Genomic DNA, 27,654 nt, shown 5'->3' on the forward strand with positions numbered 1-27,654 from the left:
CCGGCCGCAAGATGATTCTTTAAGAACCTTTCCGGCTCTCATGGTTCTCTCATAAGAAATGGAAGAACTGAATTCCAGGCTTTTTGTAATTGGCCAGGAAAATTAGGATAAATGGATTAAAGGAGTCAGAGGCCTTTGGGCCTCAACGCCTGCTCGCAGTCTGAGTGGGAGCCCCCTGGGACCTAGCGCGCTCTTTGGTGGGTCCTGGATCTCCTAGAAATGGAAGCAAGTGGCGGCGACCCCGCCCGTTAGAGGCAGCTCCTGGTTTCCTTCACAGAACAGCAAAGAAAGAGATGCCCCGCCTGCTTGAAAATCATTTTTCTTGCCACTGGTATTCTGGGAATGATCTGGAAAAAACGTTAGGCATGGACGCGAAGTCTGACCCACTCATGTGTGGTAGAGGTAGACATTGCCCTTGTTCTCTGACCAGACAGCATTTCCGTCTGTTGGTTTACCACTTATGTAATCCTGATGAGAAAAACAGTGGGATTTGTGGCAGGCCAAACATCAGGTGAATTGCTAGTCTCTAGATGAAATGCCAGTTAATCTGATTGTTAATTGATCCCTATTTTTGTAAATTTGAAATGAAAAAGCAATCAAGATTTCAGCAACTCAGTTGCCTCCTTAGCATAGTAGGTAGCACGTCAGTCTCATAATCTGAAGATTTCAACAACTGAGTGCCTCATTGCTCAAGGAGTGAATTGAGAAGGGCTTAGTTTCTGTCCCTGATACTGTCAGTCAAGGTTGTAAGTTGTAGCAACAGAAATCACTTCAGAATCAGGCAGGGAAGTTGCTAAAGAATATGGGGAAGTTCAGAGGATCCCTTTCTCCCCTCTTTGTTGTGTGTTCCTCTACTCTAATACCTGGGAACTGTTCGTGCCCGTCTGCTTATGTGTCTCACTCTCCGGTGAGACCTGGACTGACAGCAGGGACAGCTTGTTTGTTTTTATTTTTCCTCTGTCCAGCCCTGACATATGGGGGTTGGGTCACATAATCTAGCCATGGGTAGGATGTCAGAACATACTGAAGCATACTGGTGGGCTGAGCTCAAGTCATAAAGTAAAGCTGATTTTTTTTTCCTGCCTGAAGCAGGCACACTTAACAACAGCTGCAGCAATGACAAAAACCTCACGAGAAGATGCCTGGGTCAAGGGTCTTACTTCCAGCAGCTTCCCTGCAAATTCAATGTAAATAAACATAGGCTCTGTTTTGCAGTTTGTTGCCGTGGAAACTTGTCTGTTGCATGCTGAAGCCTAGGATCTTGGGCCTCTTCTGACGTCACAGCAGAGCGTTTGCATGTTCATGTTGAATGTGTTGGTTTGGTTTATCTGTGCCCTGAATTTGGAATCATGAACTTGCACTCTTGGTTCAGTTGGAGGCAGAGGTGGCCCAGAGCTGTGTGGATCTGTGCTGGTGTGGATCTCTGATGGTGGCAAAGGGAAGAGTGATGCTGAGGAGGAAGCAGGAGAATCCTGAAGGTTGAAGGCCATGGGGCCCCAGCTGCCATAGCAGCCACAGCATCCGGGACACTGACTAAGAGAAGGACAGTGGCCTCAGCTCTTCCTCCTGTGTTCCTGAATGGCTGGCTCTAGGGCCACCAGTAGTTCTAAGTTGAACAATTGCTTAGGAAGGAGGCACTTCTTGTTCTCACCTCAGGTTCCCCTCCAGATTCATCCCCAGAGTAGAAATCAAAGCTATGATCAGATCACTGGTTTTTTAAAAAAAATTTAATTTTGAGTTGTGATGAAATGTGCATAGTATAACGTGTACCATCTTAATCATTTTGAAGTGTAGAGTTCTGTAGTGTTGTGCCACGGATCTCCAGGACTTTTTCATCTTGCAAAACCGAAGCTCTGGACCCATTCAACAACTTGCATTTTCCCCCTTCCCCCCAGCGCCTGATACCCATCATTCTCCTTTCTGTTTCTGTGAATGTCATTCCGCTAGACACCTCATGGAAGTGGAATCACAGTATCTGTCCTTTTGTTGTGGTCTTATTTCACTTAGCGTGATATCCTCAGAGTTCATCTACTGTTGGAGCCTGTGTCAGGATTTCCTTCCTTTTTAGGCCTGAATAATCCATTGTATGTATATGTTTATCCATTCATCCCCAGCAGATATTTGGGTTGCTTTTACCTCGTGGCCACAGCCCTAACTTTTAATCCTTTCCACGGCTGTCCATTTGCCTTGGGGTGAGGGCTCTGCCTACCCCCCAGCATGGTCTTCCTGAAGCCATTTCCAGGCCTGGCCTCTTCCTGCCTCTCTCGCTCTAGCCCCAGCCTCTCACTGCCATGCCACATCCCTGGCACTCTGGCCACACTGGACTCCTTAGAGACTCCCCAGGCACGCACTGTTTACTTGTACTGCCAGGGCCTGTTTTGCATGTGTTCTTCTGTTCATCTGGAACGCCGCATCTTCCCACCTTCTGGAGCCTCCAACATACACTGTCTTTCTTCCATCTCAGCTTAGACAAGCCCTTCTTGACCTCCTCCAATCACATTGCATCATCCAGTACTATGTATCTGTAATTTTGTACCACTGGGCCTGTGTTTATTTTAGGGCAAGGACTATTTTATTGACTAACCCTAGAGTCTGTGCATGGTAGGTATGGATGATTTAGTAAACACATAAAGAATGTCATTCTTTCAAAGGCAAGCGCCTCTTCCTTTCCTCCCCCTGCTCTTTTCCCCTTGTCACTAAAATCCATGTCCCAGGTTGAAATTGGGTACTTTGTTCCCATAGAAACATCGTTATGGCACATGGTCAGGTTCAGTAGCATCTGATGCAGGTATATAATGGATTAAGTTTGCAGGCCAGCCTGAGAACTTAACTGCCATTCATGACATTGTTTCTTTGGGGAAAAACATATCCATTTCCAAAATAGCTGAAGCATAGTCTTCTGGATCCTGCGCCTCTTTAGGAAGTTGGCCTTTGCTGGTGGCTCTGCCATTGGTTTGGAAATCAGAGATGGTTTTCTATGCCCATGATGAGGACAAAGGTGAGTGTCCCCTGTCTCCACATTGGGAAAAGAAACACACCCATACCTTAGAACGGAGAGGGAAATGGTATTTTGGTCTCACCCTCAGATGAGTAAAACCTCCTGAGAATTTAACGTGTGATTGTTTTTATAAATGTGGCAAGCCATTGGTGTTAGCGCCTGGCCTCCATTTGAGCAAGGTTTCAGTAGCAGGTAATTCCCCTGTTCTTTTCCCTAGCTGTGTGGGGCAGGACCCAGCTCTTTGCTACCACCTGTTGCCACATTCCTACCATTTTTTTTTAGTTGAATATTTGCTCTGTTGCCCAGGCTGGAGTGCAGTGGCATGATCATGGCTCAATACAGCCTCAGCCTGTTGGGCTTAAGCCATCCTCCCACCTCAGCCACCCAAGTAGCTGGAATTACAGGTGCAGACCACTACGCCTGGCTAGTTTAAAAAAAATTTTTTTGGAGATGAGGTCTCACTATGTTGTCCAAGCTGATCTCGAACTCTTGAGCTCAAGCCGTCCTCCTGCCTCGGCCTCCCAAAGTGCTAGGATTACAGCTACTGCACCCAGCCATATCCCTAGCTTTTAAACCTTGCCATGGCTGAGAACAAATTAACCTAGTTTGAAGTTTACCAACAGGGAAAATAAAAGGAAAGGAAGGGATGGGGCAGCAGAGCAGGCAGTGCCATGACTCAGTTCCACTCAGATCTCATTCTGGATTTGATTGGGGTAGAAACTTTAGGATGCCCATGACTCATTGTCTATGGAAATAGCATTCTCTGACTTGTGCAGTGAGCTACCTGTGGAGCTGTACATAGCAGCTCCCATAGGCTTGAAGGACCTTTCTGTAGCTGTCTTTGCAGGCAGTGACACTCTCCTCCCAATCGTTACACACATTTCTGCATAGCAGTTGATACATGAAACAGGAAACCTAAATACATTTTGCAATGAGTTGAGAAGTAAATCCAAAACCAGATTTAGCTGAGAGTCTTTTGTTGCATGAAGCTGTGCGCACAAAGGCAGTGAAGAGGTCTGGAATCAGATAGCTGTAGGTTTGCATGTTAATTACATGATGATCTGACTCTGTGTGCGCAGGGCCTGGTGCTCAGCATCCTACTTGGATTATCCCATTCAATCCTTGGTAGCACTGTGGAGCAGCTCCTGTTGGATGAGGAAACAGATTCAGAGTAGATGTCACCCAAAGTTATACCATTGGTTGGAGGGAGAGCTGGAACAGCGACCACGGATATCCAGCTCCAGAACCTTGAATCTTAACCTCTGTGGTATACTCCTGCTCGGTGGGTTGTCCTGAGCAATTGTTCTGCTCTCTGAGTCTTGTTCCTCATCTGTAAGATGGTCCTCGGGCGGCTGATTGTATTGAGAGACAGCCTGGGTACAGATGCATACCTGCAGCATACCTTCAGGAAACAGGCCATCCTTCTAGGGCCACAGAAATGCCCCTGAGACCTCTCTTCCTGTCATGGCACCGTGCTCTGCTCTCTGAGAACTGAAATTTGCAGGGATAGCCTGCCTACAGAATTTGTCCACTTGTTTAGTGGGGCTGGATGGTGTTGGTCCTATTTACTTAATTCACTTGATGGGTTTCAGTCTTCTGAACTTAAAAAAGTAAGAAAATTGGATTTGTTTAATCTTGTTTTCCAACACAACAGGTCTTAATCTGCTTTCGAGTGTTTGTTTGTGGGCTGAATACCATTCAGTGTTAATCTAGTGACCTAGTATTGCCTGGTGATGAAATCTGTCCCTGCTGTTAGGTTCACTTGTGTTTCTTTGTGTTTCTCTCTCTCTCTCTCCTCTCTCCTCTCTCCTCTCTCCTCTCTCTCTCTCCTCTCCTCTTTCAGTCTCTGTCTCTGTCTCTGTCTCTCTGTCTCTCTCTCTCTCTCTCTCTCTCTCACACACACACACACACACACTTTAAACTTGGTCTTTAAAATCTCATAGTGTTTCCTGATCAAGACAAGAAGATCCGCGATGCCAACATTTCTACCTGAAAGGTCAGTTTCAGCTTTGTAACAACTGCGTAATTGTCTCCTAAAATAAACCAGCATCTCAGGGACTGTGAGCTTGTCTTTTCAGTTATGTGAATGCAAAGCTCTTCTCTCCTAACAACTGCCCTGCCTGTGCCATTTCCCTTGGGCATGTGCAGTCATCTGGAAATGGTGGCTACCAGTTCCACAGCTGGGACGACCCTGGCTTCTTTTCTGTAATGAGGATGTGTCTGCTTCTGCCATTGCCCCACTCTTTGTCCTCTGCCTTGTGGTCAGGAGCTGCTCTTTGTGCTTTCTTTTGCCCCCAGTTGTTACTGCTGGGGAAAACTGTTTGGAGTGGTCCAAAGTCACCCCCGTAGGATGCTCACCAAATCGATACTAATTCCTGCAGCAGTTTCCTGCCTGAAACGTTAAAGTTTGCTAATTAAGTACCATTAAGATGATTTGCTAGGTTCTTCCTCAAATGAGTGCTGGGTTCCTGATTGGGAACCTTGGTGAGAAAGCCCAAGGGCTGCATTCTGGCGTTCGGTGAGCCCCACAGGCAGCGGAGCCCTCCCTGGGGTAAGCATTGGTTCTGGGGAGGTCCCTGTTCACAGGTGTCATCTTCACATCAAATCTGCTTCTGTGCAAATACGCCTGAGTGTCTGTTTGGGTGTCTGAGACCAAGACCACTGTAGGTCACACAGATCTTTTTCATTTCTCCAGTCTTCTTTTGGGATGGTGGACATTACTGATAGGGAACTAAGTAAACTGGAGTTTTAAACATAGGGTGTTTCCTTTTAATATTTCTGATTCTCTTTCTCATATGAAATGGGCCATTAAGCTTGTTCGGGATGGTGGTCCCAGGTCTCACTGTGTCAGTCCGGAGTGATTACTAAAAGATGCTGATGGTGTCTAAAGGCCATCTGGAAAGTGTCGAGGTGGGTGGTGAGCTGAGGGACGTAGTGAATTGAAGGGAGCTGAGGGTCTGTGTTCTGCATGGACAGAACAGAAGTTGGCCTGTAGGAGAGCGTCCCAGGCACCTCTCTTGGTGGAACCTCACCGTAATGGGGGATGCCAGCTGACAGCTGGAGGTCGTGTGCTCAGGTCAGCTGGGCCTGAAAGGCTCCTCCACAGGTCACACAGCTCCTTGTAGCAGCAACACATGGGCAAGGTATTTACTTCTCTTTCAGTGGGGCTTGTATCCACTTCTGTGATACATGCCGCTTACCCAGCAATCCCCCCAGCTCACTCCTGGCTCTTTCTCCCAATCTTGGCCTACGCAAGTGTGTTCCCCTGTGAGTTACCTAAGAATCCACGTGCATTTGTCTCAAAAGATAATTAATGGGCAGGGCCCTGGGAGAAGCCATCTTTAGTGATGCTCTGCAGAGGGGACTGTTGAGTCACGTGCTGGGGGTCTGTCTGGTGGGTTTGTGCACATGTGTACTCAGGCACGTGCACTGCTTCTACAGCATGTGGCTACAAGGCATGTGGCTGTGGGTTCCCCCATGCAGCCTTCCACATGGTTCACGGAATACCACGAGGATCCTTGGTGCTGTTTCCATGTACCTTAACAGTGACAACCATGGATTTCCAGGTGGCATTGAATGGCTAGAATTGGAAACCAGATCTGTACTGGAGACCTGGGAGAAGTTACCTTCCAGGCGTTGTTTGTTTGTTTGTTTTGTTTGGGAGTTCATGGCAGGCATTGCCAGAGCCTAAACCTCCTGCTCGGAAAGGGGAAGGTTCTTCAGGTAATTACTCCCTTCCTTCTTGTACCTCTGTTCACCTCACTCCAGGGATGATTGAAGAAAGCTCCCCACCTTCTTCCTCCTGGCATAAAGGAGAGCAAGTTCTCTGGCTCTGGAGATGTGTTAGCTGAGTCCAGATGACTATTTGGCAGGGATGATAAAGAAGAAATTCTGGTGTCATGTGAAACTAGGTTACCCCTAAAGTCTCATTCAGCTTTTAGATTCTTCTGGATGCTGATGGTTCTTTAGAAAGTGGCTTTAAGAAATCCCAGGGCTGACTGTTGAGAATACCGTTTGATAGGTCCCCCGCCCTTCTTTATACGCAGCCAAGTGATTGTTGTCATGGCAACAGATCTGTTCCCGCGAAGGCTTTTCTTTAGCATGTAAGGGGACCTGAAGCTTCCGATATTGTTAGTAATTATCTTCTAAAAAATATGTCCTGAATATTGTGAGCATTTTAATGGGCCCAGTTCCAGCCTTATGGGGACTTTTGAGGTATCAGCCCCATGTCATAAAATAAAAAGACTTGATTCGTTGTTTTGTTTTCATTGTTTTCTTTTGTGCATGTCTAATGTGGAAGAAGAATCACGATCCTATTGTTAATAATACCTTGCACATAGTAGGTGCTCATATCCTTCATTTTATTTGAAAGGCAGGCAGAAAAGCTGAGGATTGATCTAAATATCCTTTATTAGATTAGCAGTTACGTATGTTCTTTCCCTAGATGACCTTGAATCTCAAACTAGGCAGGCCTCCCGGAGCTCACAGCTTTATGGTCCAGATCTCCTGTTCCTATTGTTTGCACATCACCAGGGAGAGGGGATCCATGGGTGAGTCTGATATGTATTAAGAACGTCTCATTTCCCCCCACCCCAGGAGCTCAGAGTTAGCTCAGCTGCCAAAATGTTAGGAGTACCTGCTCTTCAGAATAGGATAATGTCCAATTTAAAAACTCTTTCCCCTTTATCTACAAACATCAATTGAGTCTTTATTCTAAGTCATGCATTTTGCTAGATACTGGGAATTCAGGAATGGCGCACATGTAGTTGATCCTCCAAGGTGGTCGCTGTCTAATGGAGGACACAGGCCCATGGAGCAGTAAGCCCAGGATAGCACAGTAAGTGTGAGAATGCACTTTGTTCCCTTAGTCTCTCTTTCCCTCCCTGCCTTCGTTCTCCTTATTTGCAAGGACTGGAGGCCTCTGAGTTGCTTCTAATCTCTGCAAGGGAGAATATAAAAGCTTACTCCTTGCCCACCTTTTTATACCAAGTCACTCTGAAGGCTACCTGAATGTCCTAGACATGGGAAAGATAGGAGCAGCTGGGAACCTAGGGACTCTTTCTGACCCTCACTCTTCTGCTGTTGACCCACTTTGCCCTGAGTGAGACATTGTCAGCCCTCCCATGCTCTCTCTTTCCTCTAGACCAGGGTTGCCGTTGCACTCGTTGGTAGGAGGACCTCTGGTTAAACGAAAGAGTGTGGTTTGGGATGGGACACTAAGGCGAGGGGTGGAGAAGCTTCATCAGCAGGAGCCTGTCCCAGCAGCAGACCTCGTGGCCTTTAGTGGTGCAACTAGCAAACAGTCATATTTGCTGTCTCAGGACATCCCGTCCAGCTGGATTTCACCTGGCAGGGGCTCTGTGTGGTGGCGATGTTCTCAGGGAGCTGGGGAAAGGATTCTGGCTGGTGAAACATTCGAGCTCCATTTACTCCAAGTGTGGTTGGTAGTCTAGCAGCAAGTCAGCATCTTCTGGGAACTTGTCAGATATACCAAATCTCTAGACCTTCTGGATCAGAATCTACATTTTAGCACAATTTCCTGGTGATCCTTGGGTATATTGAAGTATAACAAGTTGTGTCTTGAGCTCTCTTTTGAGATCCTAGGCCCAGGTTAGCAAGTAAGAGAGTCTGCATCCTTCCATTGTCCTGCAATTGTAGCAGACATTACTAGCTGATCCAGGCAGTCCGTTTTCCATCTAGCGCATAACTGGCCACAGCACCCTTCACACAGTGCCCCAGGCATCCATACACCTGATCAGAATTAGCCCAAGAGATAAACCCATTTACCATCCTTGCCTTTGTCTATGAAGAGCTCATTCTAAAAAAATAACAAACAAATGAAAAACAAGGAAACAGCTTTTTGCATAGGCCCTAAGGGTTGGGAATTAGGACCCCCATCATACCCCAAGGCAGTGGGAAGGAACACTCAGGCCCACTGAATGAACAGATGTCGGCAACCCGAACATGTGCAATACAGTGTCGATAAATCAGACCCTACTGGTTCTCTGCAGTTGGGCAATGACCTTGCTGGAGGAAGCGAGGCCATCATGTTACCCTGGCTCCAGTGCTCATCCTTGGGACATGTGGTCAGCGCCTGCGTCCCACAATCCCATTGCCTTCTGGCAACTTCCTAACTGATGACTGAGCCACAGTCAGGTTTCACTCATTCATTGGTAGTTATTCTTATCTACATTCTGTTAGAAGAACACAGTTACTAAAGTGGGTGTGGGGAAGAGAACAGTGCAGAAGGAGAACCGGAAGAGGAACCAGAGTGGCTTGGGTTATCTGGTAAAGTCTTCATTACATGATGTGACCAGCTCTCAGAGGGGCATCTAATTTAGAGAAGTTTAACCTCAGAGGGTCCTCAGGATGTTAGAATCGCGTCCCATTTTCACGGTAATTGGGCAAGACTGAGAAAATGTTTTGGGGATACACATTTTATCTTCCACTTACAGCAGTGGCTTCTAACCACTGAGGACTCTCCATGTTACCAATCTCTACCGACCTACCTCAAGATTTGTAAAATCTTATTTACCAAACAAATTACATTTTTAGGTAATAATTAAGCCCCCTCTTTTCTTTAGAGATACATAGTAACTGTTGACCTGGGGTCATTTTAATGTAATTCCAACAGAAAGCAAAGGACTGTGGGTGCTTAAGTTAGCCTTAGCAGTAAAGAGGCTTTTAGACTTATTGAGAATAGTTTTTGGATTCACATTACCACTGCTTGACCTGAGACTCGATTTGGGAGCTAGAAACTGAAACCAGCTATGCCCTTCCATTGAAAAGATGGAGGCTGGGAGGCTGGGGCTTGCCTAGCTTGTAGGGACTCAAGGGCACTTTGGTCGTGTTATGGTGCTGCTTTCTCTCCTGTGCAAGCCTCACGCTTGCATTCTCTCTTGAGTGATAAAAGCCAGCCTCTTATTTGCTATTCCAGGGTTAGAATTTCAATTACTTTTTTAAAAAGACTGTTTAGATCAGAAACCATCCAGACACTCATTCAGAAACCATCTGGGGAAGGTATGACTTGAGATAGAAATTGAAGCGGTAGAGAGGAGAAGAAGATAGTGTATGAGTTAGTTTAAATGATCCCAGATGAGTTTGGCCAGGAAATCAACTGCGGAATGCATCCTCTGTCCCTGGCCTGTATCCCTCAAGGGCCTCTGATGGAGGCTTGGCTTAATTGCAGTCACTTTTCCTCTAGAACTTGAACTCAGTAAAGGTGTGCAGTAAAAATGGGGAAGGGGGATGAGGAGGAGCCAGGAGAGAATTGAGGAAGAGCAGATATTACAAGCGTAGAACGTGAAACTTGCCATGTCTGCCTGGGTCCACTTACTCAGTTTGCTGAGCTCCTTCTATGTCTGAAGCTGTTTCTAAAATGTCAATTTCTAGAAAATAGGATCCTGAATTCGGCTAAGCGTGATTCCCAGGGCCATCCCAGGGAAACTGTCCTGAAGATGCCTCCTGCTTAGACGGGTTGCAGAGGGGAGTCAGTAGCTGAAAGGGTGATTTCAGGATAGATTCTCCTGACAAATAGGGAGGGGTCCTCTGCATGAATAAGCAGTGCACCCTGCCAAAGGAAGCCGGCAGGAGGTGATTCATGCTGAAGCCTGACAGTACATGTCCACCCTGAACTCATGGCCTTGGATGCGGACAGGCCAACTGTACACAGTTTAGTGAGGAAGTGGCGACAGCATGGTTTGAATCTGGCTGATAAAACAGATGTTCGGGGGAAGGGTTCTTATTTTCTCCCAGTTATAGGGGTAGGGGAAGAAAATCTAATTCCCTATCTGCCAAATGTTTCTATTGGTAATGTCCTGGCAACAGTGAGATGCCCCCAAGAATGGAGTGGTTAAAAGTTCTAGCTATAGACTCAGCCCTGGATGTAAATTCTGAATTCTGTGTGACCTTGGGCAAGTTACTTAACCTCTCTGAGTACCCTTGTCTTCATCTGTAAAGCAAAGATAATGATACCTACTTTTGGTGGGATGCAGTGGCTTGTGCCTGTAATCCCAGCACTTTGGGAAGCTGAGGCAGGTAGATCACTTGAGATCAGGAGTTTCAGACCAGCCTGGCCAACATGGTGAAACCCTGTCTCTACTAAAAATACAAAAATTAGCTGGGCGTAGTGGTGGGCGCCTATAATCCCAGAATCGCTTGAACCCAGGAGGCAGAGGTTGCAGTGAGCCAGGATCACGCCATTGCACTCCAGCCTGGGCGACAAGAGTAAAACTCTGTCTCAAAAAAAAAAAACAAAACAAACAAACAAAAAAAAACACACACACAAAAATTAACTGGGTGCAGTGACATTCCAGCTACTTGGGAGGCTGATGCACAAGAATCGCTTGAATCTGGGAAGCAGAAGTTGCAGTGAGCCGAGATCGCACCACTGCACTCCCAGCACTCTAGCCTAGGCAACAGAGCGAGAATCTGTCTCCAAAAAAAAAAGATACCTACTTTATAATGATACCTATAAGAGGAGTATAATGAGATTTAAAAAAAATGAATACAACATTCCTGCAAGGGTTTGTCATGTTGCAAGCACTCAGTAAATGATAGCTATTCCTAATAATATGGAAAACTGCAAGATTACCTCCTAAGAGATGATAAAGTCACTATATTCTGGCATAGTTTGGGGATGGATAGAAACCTCCTAAAGGAATAAAGTAGCTCTTAGGCCGGTGACACATGCATGAAACCTGATTTTAGGTGTTAGCGGGTTCAAGGGTAGATGTTTATCACAGGGAGTTCTCATCTCCAGCAGGAGCCCAGTGAGAGGGCAGGGAGAGAGGCAGTGCGAGGGCTCACTCTGCAGAGTCCCAGCTTAGAGCCATCCCTTTGTCGGGGATGGATGTAGCAGGCCCTTACTCTGATCCCTCAAACACTAACTCCCTGGTTCTGATTCCGTATTCATCTGGCCACCTTCTAAATTATGTGGTAACCCAAGAAGGCTGCCTGGGAGCTAATGCCCTGATCCGGATACTGTGAGCATCTTACCTACCCTACAGTTAAATTTTGTGAACTAAGAAAATGACATGTGGTTTCTGCATCAGGCCACATCTGCTTTGCTGGCAGGAGCTGGCGTCATTGAGTCGCTCAGACATGGCTTCAGCAGGAGCATCTTTCTGTGCCCACGCAGCAGAGGCAGACCACGGCAGTGGGGGGTTCATGGTGGCAGATGTCGGGGAGACAGCTGGCATTTCCCAGGTGACACCCCCACAGGGTGTTGCAACCAGACACCATTCCATCCGAAACGTAGCCAGGGAAGCCTCCCTGTCGGAATGTGTTTGCTCCTAATATGGTTTTCCCATAGTGTGAGCGTGTCCGTGTTTTTGTGTTTCCATATTACCATTCTCGCTTTGCTTTTAAAACAGCAACAAAGAGGAATATTGGTCTTTGTGACTGCCAGTACGATGCATGCCAGAATCTCATGCTTGCTGGTCTGAAGCCGCCAGATGGTGGTAGGATTGTGTGTGGTTTTGTTTCCTCTGCTTTTTTAAAAGTCGTGAAGTGGGAGAGACTGAGAAGTGGGAGATTGGCTGGAAGATTATCATCTGATAACAGTTTGCAGTGTCTTTCACCCTGTGTGTGGGCACAATGGTGTCTTCCAAAAATGTGATGCTGACCCTACCTAGCGTTTGCTGAATGTGCAGTATTAGCTGTCCCGTAAACACCAGCTGGGTTATTCATTACATACTTAGCTATATACAGTAGCTGAACAAAACAGGGTTTAAAACACACACACACACAGGAAATTTTCTGCATGTTTTTCTCTTCCTTGAAGATTGAAATGAGTTGTTAGGATTGCCATTGTAGCAAAAGGGAAGTTGAACTTCCTTTGTTGGGGGCTTTATGGGTTTATTTTTGAAAATCTTTTCAAGTTCTTTTACTTTTGTCCTAAGGAACCTAGTTTCACAGCTTAAAGGACTAATGTTTCTCTTCTGTTAGTTTCCTTGAAATCAGATCGTGTGTTTGTTGCAAGCACATTTAGATTAAGCTTGTCCGACCCGTAGCCTGTGGGTCCCGTGCGCCGCAGGATGGCTTTGAATGTGGCCCAACACAAATTCATAAACTTTCTTAAAACAGATGTTTTTTGCGTTTTGTTTATTTTATTTTGTTTTGTTTTGTTTTATTTTATTTTATTTTTAAGATGGAGTCTCACTCTGTCGCCCAGACTGGAGTGCAATGGCGCGATTTGGCTCACTGCAACCTCCACCTCCTGGGTTCAAGCAATTTTCCTGCCTCAGCTTCCTGAGTAGCTGGGATTACAGGTGCCCGCCTCCACGCCGGGCTAATTTTTTGTATTTTTAGTAGAGATGGAGTTTCACCATACTGGCCAGGCTAGTCTTGAACTCCCTCCCAACCTTAGGCGAACCACCGTGCCTGGCCTGTTTGTTTGGTTTTTAGCTCATCAGCTATCGTTAGTGTATTTTATGTGTGGCCCAAGACAATTCTTCCATGTGGCCCAGGAAAGCCAAAAGACTGGACATACTCAACTGAGATGATCTTGTAAATGGCATAGGCAAAAAAGTTTGTGTTTTGCAGCCATTTCCAAGGCTAACATAAGGTATCAGGATGCTGCTCAGTGACTTATGTGTGACCAGGGTCTCTATTGAGTGGAGAGGGGATACTTTTCTGGTGTGAACAGAGTCAGGTCTCTATGAAGACTTCTCCATTTTCTCCCTCTCTCCCTCCAACCCCTGTAGTTAAACAAATGTAGAGCATCAAATGATGCCACTGTCTCCTGGTTGTCCGTCTCTCCACGACCAAGGGTAAAAATAAAATGCTGATGAAGCCAGAGGAGCATGGTTTGTTCATTTGAAGTTCTTAATATCCTGAGTGCTGGCTTTGACCTTTAATGAAAATGACGGTCCTCCTGGCAGGGGTCGGCTGCCTCACAAATGTGCAGCTTAAAGAACAAGGATAGTTTCCCTGAACAACAGGAACAGCAGCAAGCGTGGAAGTCCTGAGTGCATCAGGAACACTCTGCTAATTACAGGCAAGAGTGGGATGCCTGGCCAGGCGTGGTGGCTCATGCCTGTAATCCCAGCACTTTGGGAGTCTGAGGTGGGCAGATCACTTGAGGTCAGGAGTTCGAGACCAGCCTAGCCAACATGGTGAAACCTCATCTCTACTAAAAATACAAAAAATTAGCCAGGAGTGGTGGCGCATGCCTGTAATTCCAGCTACTTGGGAGGCTGAGGCAGGAGAATTGCTTGAACCTGGGAGATGGAGGTTGCAGTGAGCTGAGATGGCGCCACTGCACTCCAGCCTGGGCAACAGAGCAAGACTCCGTCCCAGGAAAAACAAAAAGAGTGGGATGCCCAACAGCAAGGAACTGCTGGTTTGTTACATCGTGAGTTTTCTAAGGCACCTTCCAGCTCTAAGGTCACCATGAAAATCCATCATTTCCAATTATAGTAGATGTCCACTCTATGAGGGCAGGGGGGCTGTCTCTTTACTTCATAGCACAATAATTAGACCAAGGTAACATTTCCTAAAAATTTGTTGACTACAGGAACACTGTCCTTTCTCTACTCTAGCATCTTGGTTGCCAGGAAGAGGGGTCGTCCGGTCTAACTTGGAGATCACCTAAGAGATCCACGTTATAGACCCCTAGTCTGATATACCCACCTCTAGCCAAGGTCTGGCTAGCCCCTTACCTGGAGCTTCCTTACTGATGAGTTATTTTGTTGGTCTGGGTTATAACTGTCTACCTACTAGCCTTTTGGGATTTGCCCCTTGGTCTAGATCAAGCCTGTTCAACCTGCGGGCCTCATGTGGCTCAGGACGGCTTTGAATGCAGCCCAACACAAATTTGTGAGCTTTCTTAAAATGTTATGAGGCTGGACATGGTGGCTCACACCTGTAATCCTAGCACTTCGGGCGGCCAAGGCGGGGGAATCACTTGAGGCCAAGAGTTCGAGACTAGCCTGGCCAACATGGTGGAATCCCATCTCTACTAAAAACACAAAAATTAGCCGGGCATAGTAGTGCACACTTGTAGTCCCAGCTATTTGGGAGGCTGAGGTGGGAGGATCGCTTGAACCCGGGAGGTGGAGGTTGCAGTGAGCCGTGATCGCACCACTGCACTCCAGCCTGGATGACAGAGTGAGACCATGTCTCCAAAAAAAAAAAATTATATATATATATGAGATTTGTGATTTTTTTCTTTAAGTTCATTTGCTGTTGTTCGTGTTAGTGTATTTTATGTGTAGCCCAAGACAATTCTTCTTCCAGTGTGGCCCAGGGAAGCCAAAAGATTGGACACCCCTGGTCGAAATCTTTGGGGAAAGCATGGTCTTAGCTAGGGCATCATGACTGAACTTCTCGAAGCCTAAGAGCTTCCTCTTCTCTTATTAGAATTCAGGTTCACACTCTGATGCCATTTGGAAACACTCTTACTTTCCTTTAAAGACTGTGTTCCGTCACTTCACGTTATAAAATAAAATAATCCTGAAACACGCCAGTGCGATTGCAAAAGAGGGGTGCCCAGCTTCATGGTCAAGTCTGACGCTCGTGTGTGTGCAGAGCTGTGTCAGCTGTGGCTAGTGCTGGCCTCCAGGCATCCCCCGGGGCAGCAGATGGTATACCCAGCCTTGCCCTGCTCGGTGCAGCCAGAGTGGCAGTGATGCATGCTGAGGCAACTTCTGTGATGCAACACCCAGGCAGTCCTCCAGCCCGCCGTCAAGGTGAAAAGACCCCTGCCAATTCAGGACTTCTGGGCTCTCTGAGAGCAGGGGCTTGAGAGGAAGGAGAGACTATTTTCTCATATTTTGAAACTAAAATATTACAACCTGCCATGGGCCATTGCAGAAGTGTCCCTAAGTGGCCCTGAGTGTCCTATGACACAGTCCCGAGCCCTGGATTTTGTAGGAGCTTTCCTTTTCATTCTTGGCTGGAAGAAAGCTGGTGATGCAACTGTTGTGAGCTCTGAAATATAAAAATTAACAGTCAGGGGGGCTGGGCACAGTGGCTCATGCCTGTAATCCCAGCACTTTGGGAGGTCAAGGCGGGTGGATCACCTGAGGTCAGGAGTGCGAGACCAGCCTGGCCAACATGATGAAACCCCGTCTCTACTAAAAATACAAAAAGTTATCCAGGCATGGTGGCGGGCACCTGTAATCTCAGCTACTCAGGAGACTGAGGCAGGAGAATTGCTTGAACCCGGGAGGTGGAGGTTGCAGTGGGCAGAGGTTGCACCATTGCACTCCAGCCTGGGCAACAGAGTGAGACTGTGTCTCCAAAAAAAAAAAAAAAAAATTGTAGTCAAGGGAAACCTAGGGTCAAGGTCACTATAAAAAGCTATTTAGCCAAGGGCAATGGTCTTCCTGTTTTGAAGGGGTGGGGGCAGAGGATGGAGGCTCACTGGAGTTGGTTTTCATAAGTCTCCTGGTACCCCAGCTTTTACTTCCATCAAATAACCATGTTGTGGATGCATGACTATTAATAAGTACAAACAGAACTTTCCAGGCAAGCCCTCTGGACTGCTCCTTCTAGGCCTTTCGTCTTCTGAGATGTTTGGGAAGAACGAACAATTCTGGCTTTCTTGGAAGCTGCCCTTTGCACTGTTCATTTGCCCTCTATGTACTGATTTGCCAGCTCCTTAGAGAAGGTAGATATTAGATGTGGGAGGAGGGGGGGTCATGATCTGGTGTCCAGTGTGTCCTTATGGACAGATGCCCCAGCCCAGCCAGAGTTACTTACTCCGGCCTCTGCCTTCCTGTAGGACTCAGCTTATTATTGCTACATCACAGCTGTGCTTAGTTGGACCACTGATGTAACCAGTGCTCCTTATTTGCCCTATAAAATATTCCAGCCCCTGCCTTCAGGAAGCTCACAGACTCCCTCTAGCATGCACACACACTTCTCACACCTGAGTTGTAGGCGTCACCAGCATCCACTGTGTGCGCTCACAAACTTGTATATGCCAGTTGCACACACTGTTAAATAATTTCATTATAAGGTATGTAAATGTTTGCAATGTGAATGTGAAAACCAAGATTTGTCATTTCTACAAAACAAGTAGAATGTTTAGAAAGATACGATATTCATAAAAGTTGCTTTTGCAAAAAAAAAAAAAAAAATGCCATCAAATCAAGTATGGATGAGGCAACTGTAAAAGATTTGGGAACAAAATTTGTAAAAATCTAGGATATTCAGATTGCTTTATAAGAAGCCCAACATGGAAATCACAGATGATGCATTTTGGGTGTGATTTATGCAACAAAGATAGCAGGAGACACGGGTCATCATATTTGGGGTTTTTTTTTGGAGTACAACCATCTATGTTTGAGCTGAAGCCAGGCAGACCCTTGCAGAGACCACATGGGCAGGTGTGGGAGCTGGGCTTTGAAGCCACATTGGCTAATTTCAGAGCTAAGCTTTTCACCCTGTGGTTCTTCTGCTTATGCTCCTGCTCATTTAGAAGATAGTTAGGAATCTCTACTGAGACTCTAGATTAGCCACTGTGAGAGACACTGTTGCTGCTGAAACTCTATGGTTTGCAGGCTGTGTGGGGTGTGCCTGCCACCCAAGTGTGTGGGAAAGAGGAGGGAGGTGGGAATACAGCTGCCAAGGAGCTCCCAAGACCCTTTTGGAGGTCAGTTGGGGGAGGAGGGGGTCACTGACCTCAGTAGGTAAGTTTTTGGCATGCATCTGTTTTAGAAAGATTCCTGACACAGTATGTCACAGGGGAACCTACACTCACGTGTGTTATATTTGGTGTGTGTGGTAGTTATGTACCCGGGAGCCAAAGATTTCCACTTTACTTAGATCTTTCATTTCTTTTTTTTTTTTTTGAGATGGAGTCTCACTGTGTCGCCCAGGCTGGAGTGCAGTGGCACGATCTTGGCTCACTGCAACCTCTGCCTCCCGGGTTCAAGCTATCCTCCTGCCTCAGCCTCCTGAGTAGCCAGGATTACAGGGACCCATCACCATGCCTGGCTAATTTTTTGTGTTTTTAGTAGAGACAGGGTTTCACCATGTTGGCCAGGCTGGTCTCAAACTCCTGACCTCAGGCAATTGGCCAGTCTCGCCACCCAAAGTGCTGGGATTACAGGCGGGAGCCACTGCGCCCGGCTACTTAGATCTTTTAAACTTGAACCCTACTGGGTACAGTAATCAATTTCACTGCGGGGGAAGGGGAGCTGCTCTTCAAGTGCACGGGGTCCCTTCCATCAGCAGGCGGCAAGGGCAGTGGGGAGGGAGCAACCACTGGTGTCAGGATTCCAGCTGCTGTTTTGTAGACATCTTCAGCGACACTTTGAGGCTGGCTGTTTATTGCTGGTCGGTGTCTAGACAGAAGTCACGAGCCATTGAGTAGTTGGAGGTGGCTTTTTTATTCACCACCCATTCTTCCTCCACATTCTAGCTGGGTCCTGTGAAGGAGCTCTTCCTAACCAGATGGCTGCGGCCTTGGATCCTGCTGATGCGGCTTCTCGGGCTCACTCCCCTAGTTATTTGGGTATTTCCAATATTTTGACTTGTGCACAAGCTGCCTCTAGTTGAATTAATGCATCCCTAAGGCCATAGGAGAGGGGGTTAGTTCCTATTGGCTTTGTGGGGAATGTTAGTTGTGTGTTTTAAAATTAGTGTTTCTTTAATGGCAAATGGAACATTTTCTTCATTATGAGAACGCGCGTTGCCTATTACCTCTGTGCTTATGAAGCTGGGGGTAGGCAGTGAACTTAATAGCTTTTCAGAGCTTCTGTAGTGAGCGTTTGCAGGGAGGCTGCTGGTGCAGTGAGCATGTCAGGTGGCTTCCCTGGGCCAGCACTGGAAACAGTGAGCCCTCCTTATGGAAAAAGGATGCACGTTCCTATGCCAGTGCTTCTCACCAGGGACGAGTTTGCCCCCTGGGGACATTTCTAGTTGTCATGACTTGAGGGGTGTTACTGGCATCTAGTGGGTAGAGGCCAGGGAGGCTGCAAAGCATCCTACAATACACAGGACACAAAAAATGATCATTCCCTTTTTTCTTGCCTTTTTTTTTTTTTTTTTTTGAGACAGGGTCTCAGTCGCTCAGGCTGGAGTGTGGTGGTATGATCAAAGCTCATTGTAGCCTTGAGCTCCTGAGTTCAAGTGATCCTCCCACTTCAGCCTCCCGAGTGGTTGGGACTGCAGGCACACACCACCACACCTAGCTCATTATTCTTACTTTTTTTAGAGATGGGGTCTTGCTGTGTTGCTAGCCGGTGTTGCTTAAAGCCAGAAGTTTGAGACCAAACTTAAGTGATCCTCCTGCCTCGGCCTCCCAGAGTGTTAGGATTGTAGGCATGGCCATCACGCCTGGCCAAAAATGGTCATTCTTGATAACAAAGAATGATCCAGTTCAAAATGTCAGCAGGGATGAGGCCGAGATTCCCCACCCTAAGTGAACCCTCCTGCCCTGGACCCTCTCCTACAGAGGTGCCTGAGAGCATTCTCCTCTCCTCTGGTTCTGTCTGGCTCCTAATTAGCCTTCAAGCAATGTCAGCTCTCGGGAACAGCAGAGATGCACAGTGACTTACTGTAACGGCAGCATACTTTCACCAAAGCAGTTCTTCAATCTGGCTTCCTCCAGCCCTTCCCCTCCACGCCGCAGAAGCTGGGCCTGACAAAACGGCTTTTCAGTCCTCGCTCGCCACCTGCCCACACTGTAGCCCCCAAGAATGCCTGCCATTAGTCCCCTGCTATGCAGGGAGATGGCAGCTGCCTGCAAATGAGGCAGCTTGGAGGGACGGGACAATGCCACTCGATGGACCCACTGTCCTGCCTGTCGCTGCCAGGTCTCTGCAGCAAGGGGCAGTCTGACTTCGGACTTTAGGGGCAAGGAAACTTTGCTTTTCTTATTTCCTCCCTACCCCTGCCGCAAATATGCATTAAACAATTTGTATTCTGTTTGTGACTTTAATGTGCCTCTTTGTCCTCAGCTGGGAATTTCTCCAGCTTGTCGTAGTGGGAGAGAGCCCTCGGTATCCGTAGAAGCAGGCTTGGATTTTGTCTCTACTGCTGATGAGCTCTGTGGCCCTCAGCAAGGTCGCCAACCCTCCCGAGCCTCACGTGTTTTCATTTGTAACATGGGGTTGATAATGCCTACCGCAGAGAGTTACTGTCAGGACGGTGTTCCCTGCACTGCTTTTTCTGTGTCCCTCCAACCAATCTTTGTAAGCTGCTCAAGGGCCTGGCACCTGTCTTGACCGTCCTTGAAATCACATTAGTTTTTGCTGCACGGCAGGACTCGGGCCATGGAGTGCAGCACACCCCCGGAAATATAGTTGATGTCCTAATCCCTGGCGCCTGTGAATGTGACCGTTTGGACACATGGTCTTTGCTGATGTAATCAAGTTAGGATGAGGTCATTAAGGTGGGCCCTAATCCAGTAGGACTGGGGTCTTTATAGGAAGAGGGAAATCTGGACACACACATACACACACATACACACAGCAGTGGCTTCACACAGGTCTCATGGCAAGATGGACACACACAAGCGGTGAGCCTAGCACACCAGAGGCAGAAATTTGAACAATGCAGCGGCAAGCCAAGGAATGCCAGAGTCACCAGCAGCAAGGAGAAGGCAAGGAAGGACTCTCCCTGTAGGTTTCAGAGGGAGCACGGCCCTGCCGACAAGTGGATTTCAGATTTTTAGCCTCCAGAACTATGGTTGCTTTAAGCCAGCTGGTTTGGGGTGCTTTGTCATAGCAGTCCCAAAAGCCAGTACAACCTGCACGTTATGCACATGTACCCTAGAACTTAAAGTATAATTAAAAAAAAAAAAAAGCCAGTACAAATACTCAGTGGACGCTCGTGGAACGCGTGTCTTTATATGCAAAATGTATGGTGCTGGGCCCAGCAGTCATGCTTTGGCAGCCCAGCCCTGGGTGGTTCACTTCTTCCTTTCCACTGATGATTCCTTCACAGACCATTCTGGCTGGTTTTGTGCTGCTTTATTAGAAAAGCATTTGCTTGTTATGGGAGAAAGTTTTTACACGTACCACATTGAACAGGGTTACGTTTTTGCCCTAAAGTATTTGTGCATCTCTAAGCAGTGGCATCAAGTCACCAACTTAGATTTCTTCTAGCAGCGTGTTGGTTCCTGGTTCTGGGAAGAAGCCTGAGAGGCCATTGCTCCCTTCTCTCTTCTCCTTTCAAGAAGTAGAATCAAATCAAAGCGGCTCTAAAAATAAGGAAATGGATATGCTTGCAAAACAGGGGTGCCAGGCCCAGAGGAAGAGCAGGCTCAAGTTGGTGGCTAAGGGAGGTGACTGGGGACTCAGGCCCTTTCTCTCTTCTGTCCACAGCAGTGTCATCCTGAGACAGGTGCCCCCATGGCCATAGGATGGCTGATGGCAGCAGCTGCACAGTCTGCTCCCTTGTTTGTGGCCTGTGGAGCCCTTTGGTGTGTTGCTCTTAAGATCAGGGAAACTTTCCCCAGAAGCCTCCCCAGCAGCCTCCTCTCCATGTCTTTGTCCTATCCCCGAGCCAGCCACTGCCAACGGGGATGGAGTTAGCATCATGGGCCTAGACCAACCACGTGAGGGCGAATGGGTGCTGCAGTCAGCCACAGTGCCCTGCCACACTCACCAGATTCACAACTCTTACCCTTTTTTAATGGTCATGATAAGGGTGCCCCAAGGATGTCCACATTCTAATCTCTAGAACCTGTGAATGTTACTGTACGTGGCCAAAGGGGTCTCTGCTGATGTGTGCTGATGTGGTTAAGGGTCTTGAGGCAGGAAGATGATCCTGGATGGTCCAGGTAGGTCCCGTGTAATCAGAAGGATTCTCATAAGAAGGAGGCAGGAAAATTGGAGGTGGAGAGAGATGTAAGGACAGAAGCAGAGGTCAGAGAAGGGAGAAGATGCCGCACCACTGGCTTTGAAGATGGAAAAAGGGGCCACGAGCCAAGGACTGCAGGCAGCTTCTAGAAGTGGGAAAAGGCAAGGAAATAGATTCTCCCCTGAAGCCTCCAGAAGGTGGTACCTGACACCCTGATATTAGACCAGTGAAACTGATTTTGGACTTCTGACTTCCAGAACTGTAAGATAAACTTCTGTTTTTTATTTCTTGTTTTTTTTTTTTTGAGACGGAGTCTCACTCTGTCGCCCAGGCTGGAGTGCAGTGGCGGGATCTCGGCTCATTGCAAGCTCCGCCTCCCAGGTTCTCACGCTGTTCTCCTGCCTCAGCCTCCCAAGTAGCTGGGACTACAGGTGCCCACCGCCACACCCGGCTAATTTTTTGTATTTTTAGTAGAGATAGGGTTTCACCGGGTTAGCCAAGATGATCCTGATCTGACCTCGCGATCCGCCCGCCTCGGTCTCCCAAAGTGCTGGGATTACAGGCGTGAGCCACCACGCCCGGCCAAACTTCTGTTGTTTTAAGCCACTATGCTTGTGGTCATTTATTGCAGCAGCAAAGGGAAATGAATACAGCATTGTATCTCTAGGCTGACCAGGAATCAATATAGAACTTTGCTAAGATTAAGCATCTTGTTTGTATTTTGTATCTTTTACACAAGTATTTGAGGATTAAACAAAAGACAAACCCAGTCCCTGGTCCTGCCTCCAGATAGGGCCAGCCTGGTGATTTGCTCTCAAAATGATACATGTTGGTTCCTTTATTCAACATCAGTGCTAGGTGCCGAGAACACAGAAGTAAGGTCTTGTCTTCACTCAAGCTGTTGCGTGTGCCTCAGCCAGCCATTTGATTCCATAAATATGCCCGCTCACAAATGGGAACTCTTCCAGATGTCTTCTCTGTCTTTGTAGCTCAGGCCAGTTTCCTCTGAAGCTTATTCAAACCTGCTGATTTTTGTTTAAGTTCTTGCAAGGGTTAGGAAGAGCTTAAGACATTAAGCACTTCCACAGATGGACCTATTTTTAGGGTGCCCCATGTTGCCAAGATCAGCAGTGATTCTGACAGCTCAGTCCTGGGGTCCACAGAGGATGTCATCTGCCTCCTGTCCCCGTGCCAGTTGGAGAGAGACACTGCTGTTTGGAAGTTTTCTTTGTGGTTCTTTATTTCCTCTCCTCTCTAGGGCTTCCTGTTCTACAGAGGCACAGTGGTGGAGCCACATACATTGTGTCTAGAAATTGTTGTTATTGTACCATAGTTCAGCTATTTCCATCCCATCCCATCCCATCCCTTCTCTGTTGTTGTTAAGACAGAGTCTCACTCTGTTGCCCAGGCTGGAGTGCAGTGGCACGATCTCAGCTCACTGCAACCTCCACCTCCGGGGTTCAAGCGATTCTCAAGCTACTCCTCCCGAGTAGCTGGGATTACAAGCATGTGCCACCATGCCTGGCTGATTTTTGTATTTTTAGTAGAGACAAAGTTTTATCATGTTGGCCAGGCTGATCTCGAACTCCTGACCTCAGGTGATCCGCCTGCCTCAGCCTTCCAAAGTGCTGGGGTTACAGGTATGAGCCACCGCGCCCAGCCAGTTCATCTGTTTCTGAGAAGCCTTGGGCTTTCATGGGGATAAGTGATCAGTGGCAATCTATGGGAAATATCTGGGAAGGTGACAGAAGTAATGAAGCCGAGAAACGGAGTGGGGGCACTGACATTTGAGATGATCTTTTTCAACATCATAATTCTATCTTGAGGAAACCGAGGCATGAGTTATCCATGAAGCAGCTCTCCATCCCTGAACTCCCTCTAGTAGCTTAGCAAGGATGGAGCACAATCTCTGTGGTACCGATTAGACAGGGCCAGGCTCTAGAAGCAAAATGTGAGAGTTGGCTGTAAAGCACTAACACCCGGAATAGCGTGTATATTAGGTTTGGCATAGATTGTTCTAGGCTCTTGTCTGTGCTCTGTCCCATCTCCCTTTGTCCATAACAAGTGCCATATACCCAGGGGGATAAATGGGCAGATGCTGAAGCTTCAGCCTAGGTTTGAGTTCCACTTACTAGCAACGTAACCTGGGACAAATCACTTGGGCATTTTTTCCTTTCTGTAACATGGGATGGTCACAGTACCGATGTGGCTGGAGGTGCTGCGAGGATTAAATGAGTTGAAGTGTGCAGAGTACTCACGGCAGTGCCCAGCGCATCCTAAGCGCTGTATGTCTTCCTGCAACCTTACGCATTGTTCTCCAGCGTTTTAGATGACCACGTGCAATTCCATCGCATGGTGGTTCTCTATGGTTGATTTAACCGGATCCCTGTAATGGGATTTTGTTTCCATCTTTTGACGCTGTAAACAACATTTTGATGACTACCCTCGTAGGTAAGGACTTTCTTTCACTCTTAATCATTTCTGCAGGTTAAATTTCTAGAATGAGAATTGCTGGGTGAAAGAAAAATCTTTCAAGGCTTTTCTTGATAGACGCTACATTTTGCTCCAGGAAAGTAGTAGTTGACACTCCTACCATCAGTGAGTGAGTGTGCCAGTTTCCTTGTGTGGCCAGGTTATTAACTTTTAATCAAATGAAGGCCCAGAAAGAAATAGGAAATATTTCCCTGGGAGTAAAACCTTCCTCATCTTTGCTTATATGCAGTATAAGCTCAGAACTTGGAGAGCGCAGAAAGCAGGGCAGAGTTTGTGAAAACAGCGCCCTCTGCTGTCTCTCCCTGGTGTGAACAGTGGTAGATGGTGATGCTGAGATGGTAGTGGCATCCCCTGCTCTTTGGAGGCAGGTACAGTTTTAAGAGACTCTGGTCATAAAAGTCAGCCTTGGGAAACACTTGACCCTCACTTAGGTTCTTTTACAGCAGTGGTTTCAACAGGGGTGATTTGTTGCCCAACACTTGGTACTGTCTGCAGACATTTTGGAGGAACTCAAGTCTGGGGGTGGGGTTAAAGGAAGTCTGCTATTGACTTCTGGTGGGTAGAGGCCAAGGATACTGCTAAACATCTCACACTGCACAGCCCAGCCCATCATCAAAGCAGCCTTCAGCCCAGGATGTCAATATTGTCCAGGCTGAGAAAACCCTGTTTTTAGAGGAATAGAGGCATTGCCCTAAGAAGGTTTCTCTTTTCTGACTGAAATAAAATATAGAAATATTAAGATATGGTATATATGTCACAGTTACTCTTATTTGGTTGTAGAAACCTGATGGTTTTGCAAAATGCAGTGGAAAGCAGGTGGAGCTGAAATAGTAAATGGGGATTTCTAGAAGGGAGGACACAGGAAAAGCCAACCCGTAGTAATGTCACGAGTACTAATAAGAGAGGGAAAGTTCTTCTACCAATTCAGCATGGTTAAACCTGCCACAAATCCCGGTACCTTTCCCTTGAAGGTCTTGTCTGTTAAAAATAGTGCTTTATTTGACACTTTTCCCCAAATTCACAAGCACCCGTGTTTTCATAACGTTCATAATTGCGCCCTCCAGTGTTCAGTGCAGAATTACCATGTGTGTTTATAATTTGCTCTCCCACGCCCTAGTAAATGCTGATTCAAGCATTGCTTTTAAGAGGGAGAAGGAAGAGAAGAACTTTAAAAATAGTCTTAGAGAAGGTGTGCCTGAAGGGGAAAAGTATGACGAGAATTTGGGGAAAATCAAACTGGGCTGCAACTTCCTTCAGTATTTGCTGAGCTTGAAGACCTCTGTTCCTGGTGTTGCCCAAGCCCATTTAAAAAATGTCCTATTACTGGCTGGGCATAGTGGCTCACACCTTAATCCCAGCACTTTGGGAGACTGAGGCGGGTGGATCACCTGAGGTCAGGAGTTCAAGACCAGCCTGGCCAACATGGTGAAACTCCGTCTCTACTGAAAAAAAAAAGTAAAAAAATCAGCTGGGTGTGGTGGCACGCGCTTGCAATCCCAGCTACTTAGGAGGCTGAGGCAGGAGAATCGTTTGAACACAGGAGGTGGAGGTTGCAGTGAGCTGTGATTGCACCACTGCACTCCAGCCTGGGCAACACAGCAAGACTCCATCTCAAAAAAAAAAAAAAAGTCCTACCACCTCATTTTGCTTTAGCCTTGCTATTCTCTGAATTACTTGTATTCTAGAACATTTGTCTTGAAATAATTAGCATGGCTGCCTTGGCTGTTCTAAATAATGTTAAGAGGCTTATTTTGCCAGAATTGTTGAGAAAAACTACAGCTCTTCCCTAAACAGCAGATACTATCTTGATTATCTTTCATGAGAAGTATTTTTCAAGCTATAGGTCATGGTCGATTTATAGATTGTAAAGTCAATTTCTAGATTACAATCAGCATTACCAAAAAAAACCAGATGGAATAGAAACTATCACACAGTGTGGTATATGGTAAGAGCAGCCTTTAGTGATACAGAAATCTGTCACCATACATACAGACAGGTTTACGTGTGCCTGTGTGTAAGCACACATGTGCATGATGAGAGCCTTCTAAAGGTGGTGGCTTAGATTTTACAACGTGGTGAAATCTGACTTGTTTATACAGTTCTCTAAAGACCTCCATGATCCCTGCTAGTCTTCTCTCCCTCACATTTGCCTCTGTTGCTTTTTCAGGTGGGACCAGGGAGATTGGATCTGCTCTCACCAGGATGTGCATGAGGCACAGAAGCATAGAAGCCAAGCTGAGGCAGTTTTCGAGGTGAGGAGCCTGTTTCCACCCCGGTCGCCAATGCCCTTGCAGATTTCAGGTTAAGGAAGCAGTCATGCATGACACACAGCATTTAAATCCCCACAACCTGTCTGGCTTGGCTCATTCATTGGCTGAGTATTTGTTAGGCATCTGCTGCATGCCAGGCACTGGTTGAGGCCCTGGGGATGCAGCAGACCACCAGCCAGCCAGGCCCCTGCCTTCACAGAGCCTGTGCTCCTACATGGGTCTCTCCTTACCCTTTGTCTCTGCGAGGAGCCGGTGCAGCCTGCTGAGGCCTTTTGGGACCCCACTGCCCTGTGGGAGCCTCGTAAGAAGAGGGGCTACGAAGTTGGAGAGTGAGATGTGCTTTGGTATCCTGTGTACATCCTCCAGACTCACTGAGAAATGTGGCAGCTCACAGACCCCTCCACACCGCCAGCTTCCTGTCTGGCTTCCGGGCATCCAGAATAGGGAAGAAATGGTAGTAGCTGGCACCGGAATTGAGTTACAAATGTTGAAGTGAAAGTGGACATTGTTTTCCAAGCAGATCAGCATCATTCAGCAGTTTTACGTGATTCTGTTTGGGAGAAAACGAAGGGGTGCACCTGCAGAGACCTTCACCCCTCAGTGACCCCGAGGCTGGCAGTGCAGCTCGAGAATTTTCTGGGTCTCTTCACTCTTCTCTTTCTCCAGGCTGTGCACGCTTAGTGTGTATTTATGACCTGTCATGCCGCATGCACATCAGAATCTTGTGGGTCTTTTTAAAAAATAGTGACGCTGGCCCCACCCTCAAAGAGTCTCCACTGGGGGTGAGATAAGGCCCAGGTGTCTTTGCTTTTTGGAGGTCCTTGTTGTGCAGCTCTCGGTGGTTCTGCAACTGGGCTTATTAATACAAACACTGGAATATCACAGGGAAAATGGGAAGAAGGTCACTTCTGCCAGTCACGTTGACAGCTTCTTAATAGTCATTGAAAAACATTCTTCGGACCGGGCACGGTGGCTCATGCCTGTAATCCCAGCACTTTGGGAGGCCGAGGCGGGTGGATCACGAGGTCAGGAGATCAAGACCATCCTGGCCAACATGGTGAAACCCTGTCTCTACCAAAATACAAAAAATTAGTCAGGCAGGGTGGTGTACTCCTGTAGTCCCAGCTACCTGGA

The 27,654-nt window shown here is 47.2% G+C and overlaps 1 protein-coding gene across 8 annotated transcripts in view; it reads left to right on the forward strand.

Annotated features, from left to right (window-relative positions):
• MTSS1 (MTSS I-BAR domain containing 1) overlaps positions 1-27,654 on the forward strand; it is a 187,353-nt gene that overhangs the window by 120,413 nt on the left and 39,286 nt on the right. For all 8 annotated transcript variants that reach the window (XM_017885922.1, XM_017885926.1, XM_017885923.1 and 5 more), the window contains exon 4: positions 26,418-26,502. In XM_017885922.1, coding sequence (XP_017741411.1) covers positions 26,418-26,502 — 85 coding nt within the window. The remainder of the gene's footprint in view (positions 1-26,417; positions 26,503-27,654) is intronic.

This window comes from Rhinopithecus bieti, unplaced genomic scaffold (genome assembly GCF_001698545.2).
Source record: "Rhinopithecus bieti isolate Rb0 unplaced genomic scaffold, ASM169854v2 scaffold_15136, whole genome shotgun sequence".
In the NCBI taxonomy this organism is placed as follows: Eukaryota; Metazoa; Chordata; class Mammalia; order Primates; family Cercopithecidae; genus Rhinopithecus; species Rhinopithecus bieti.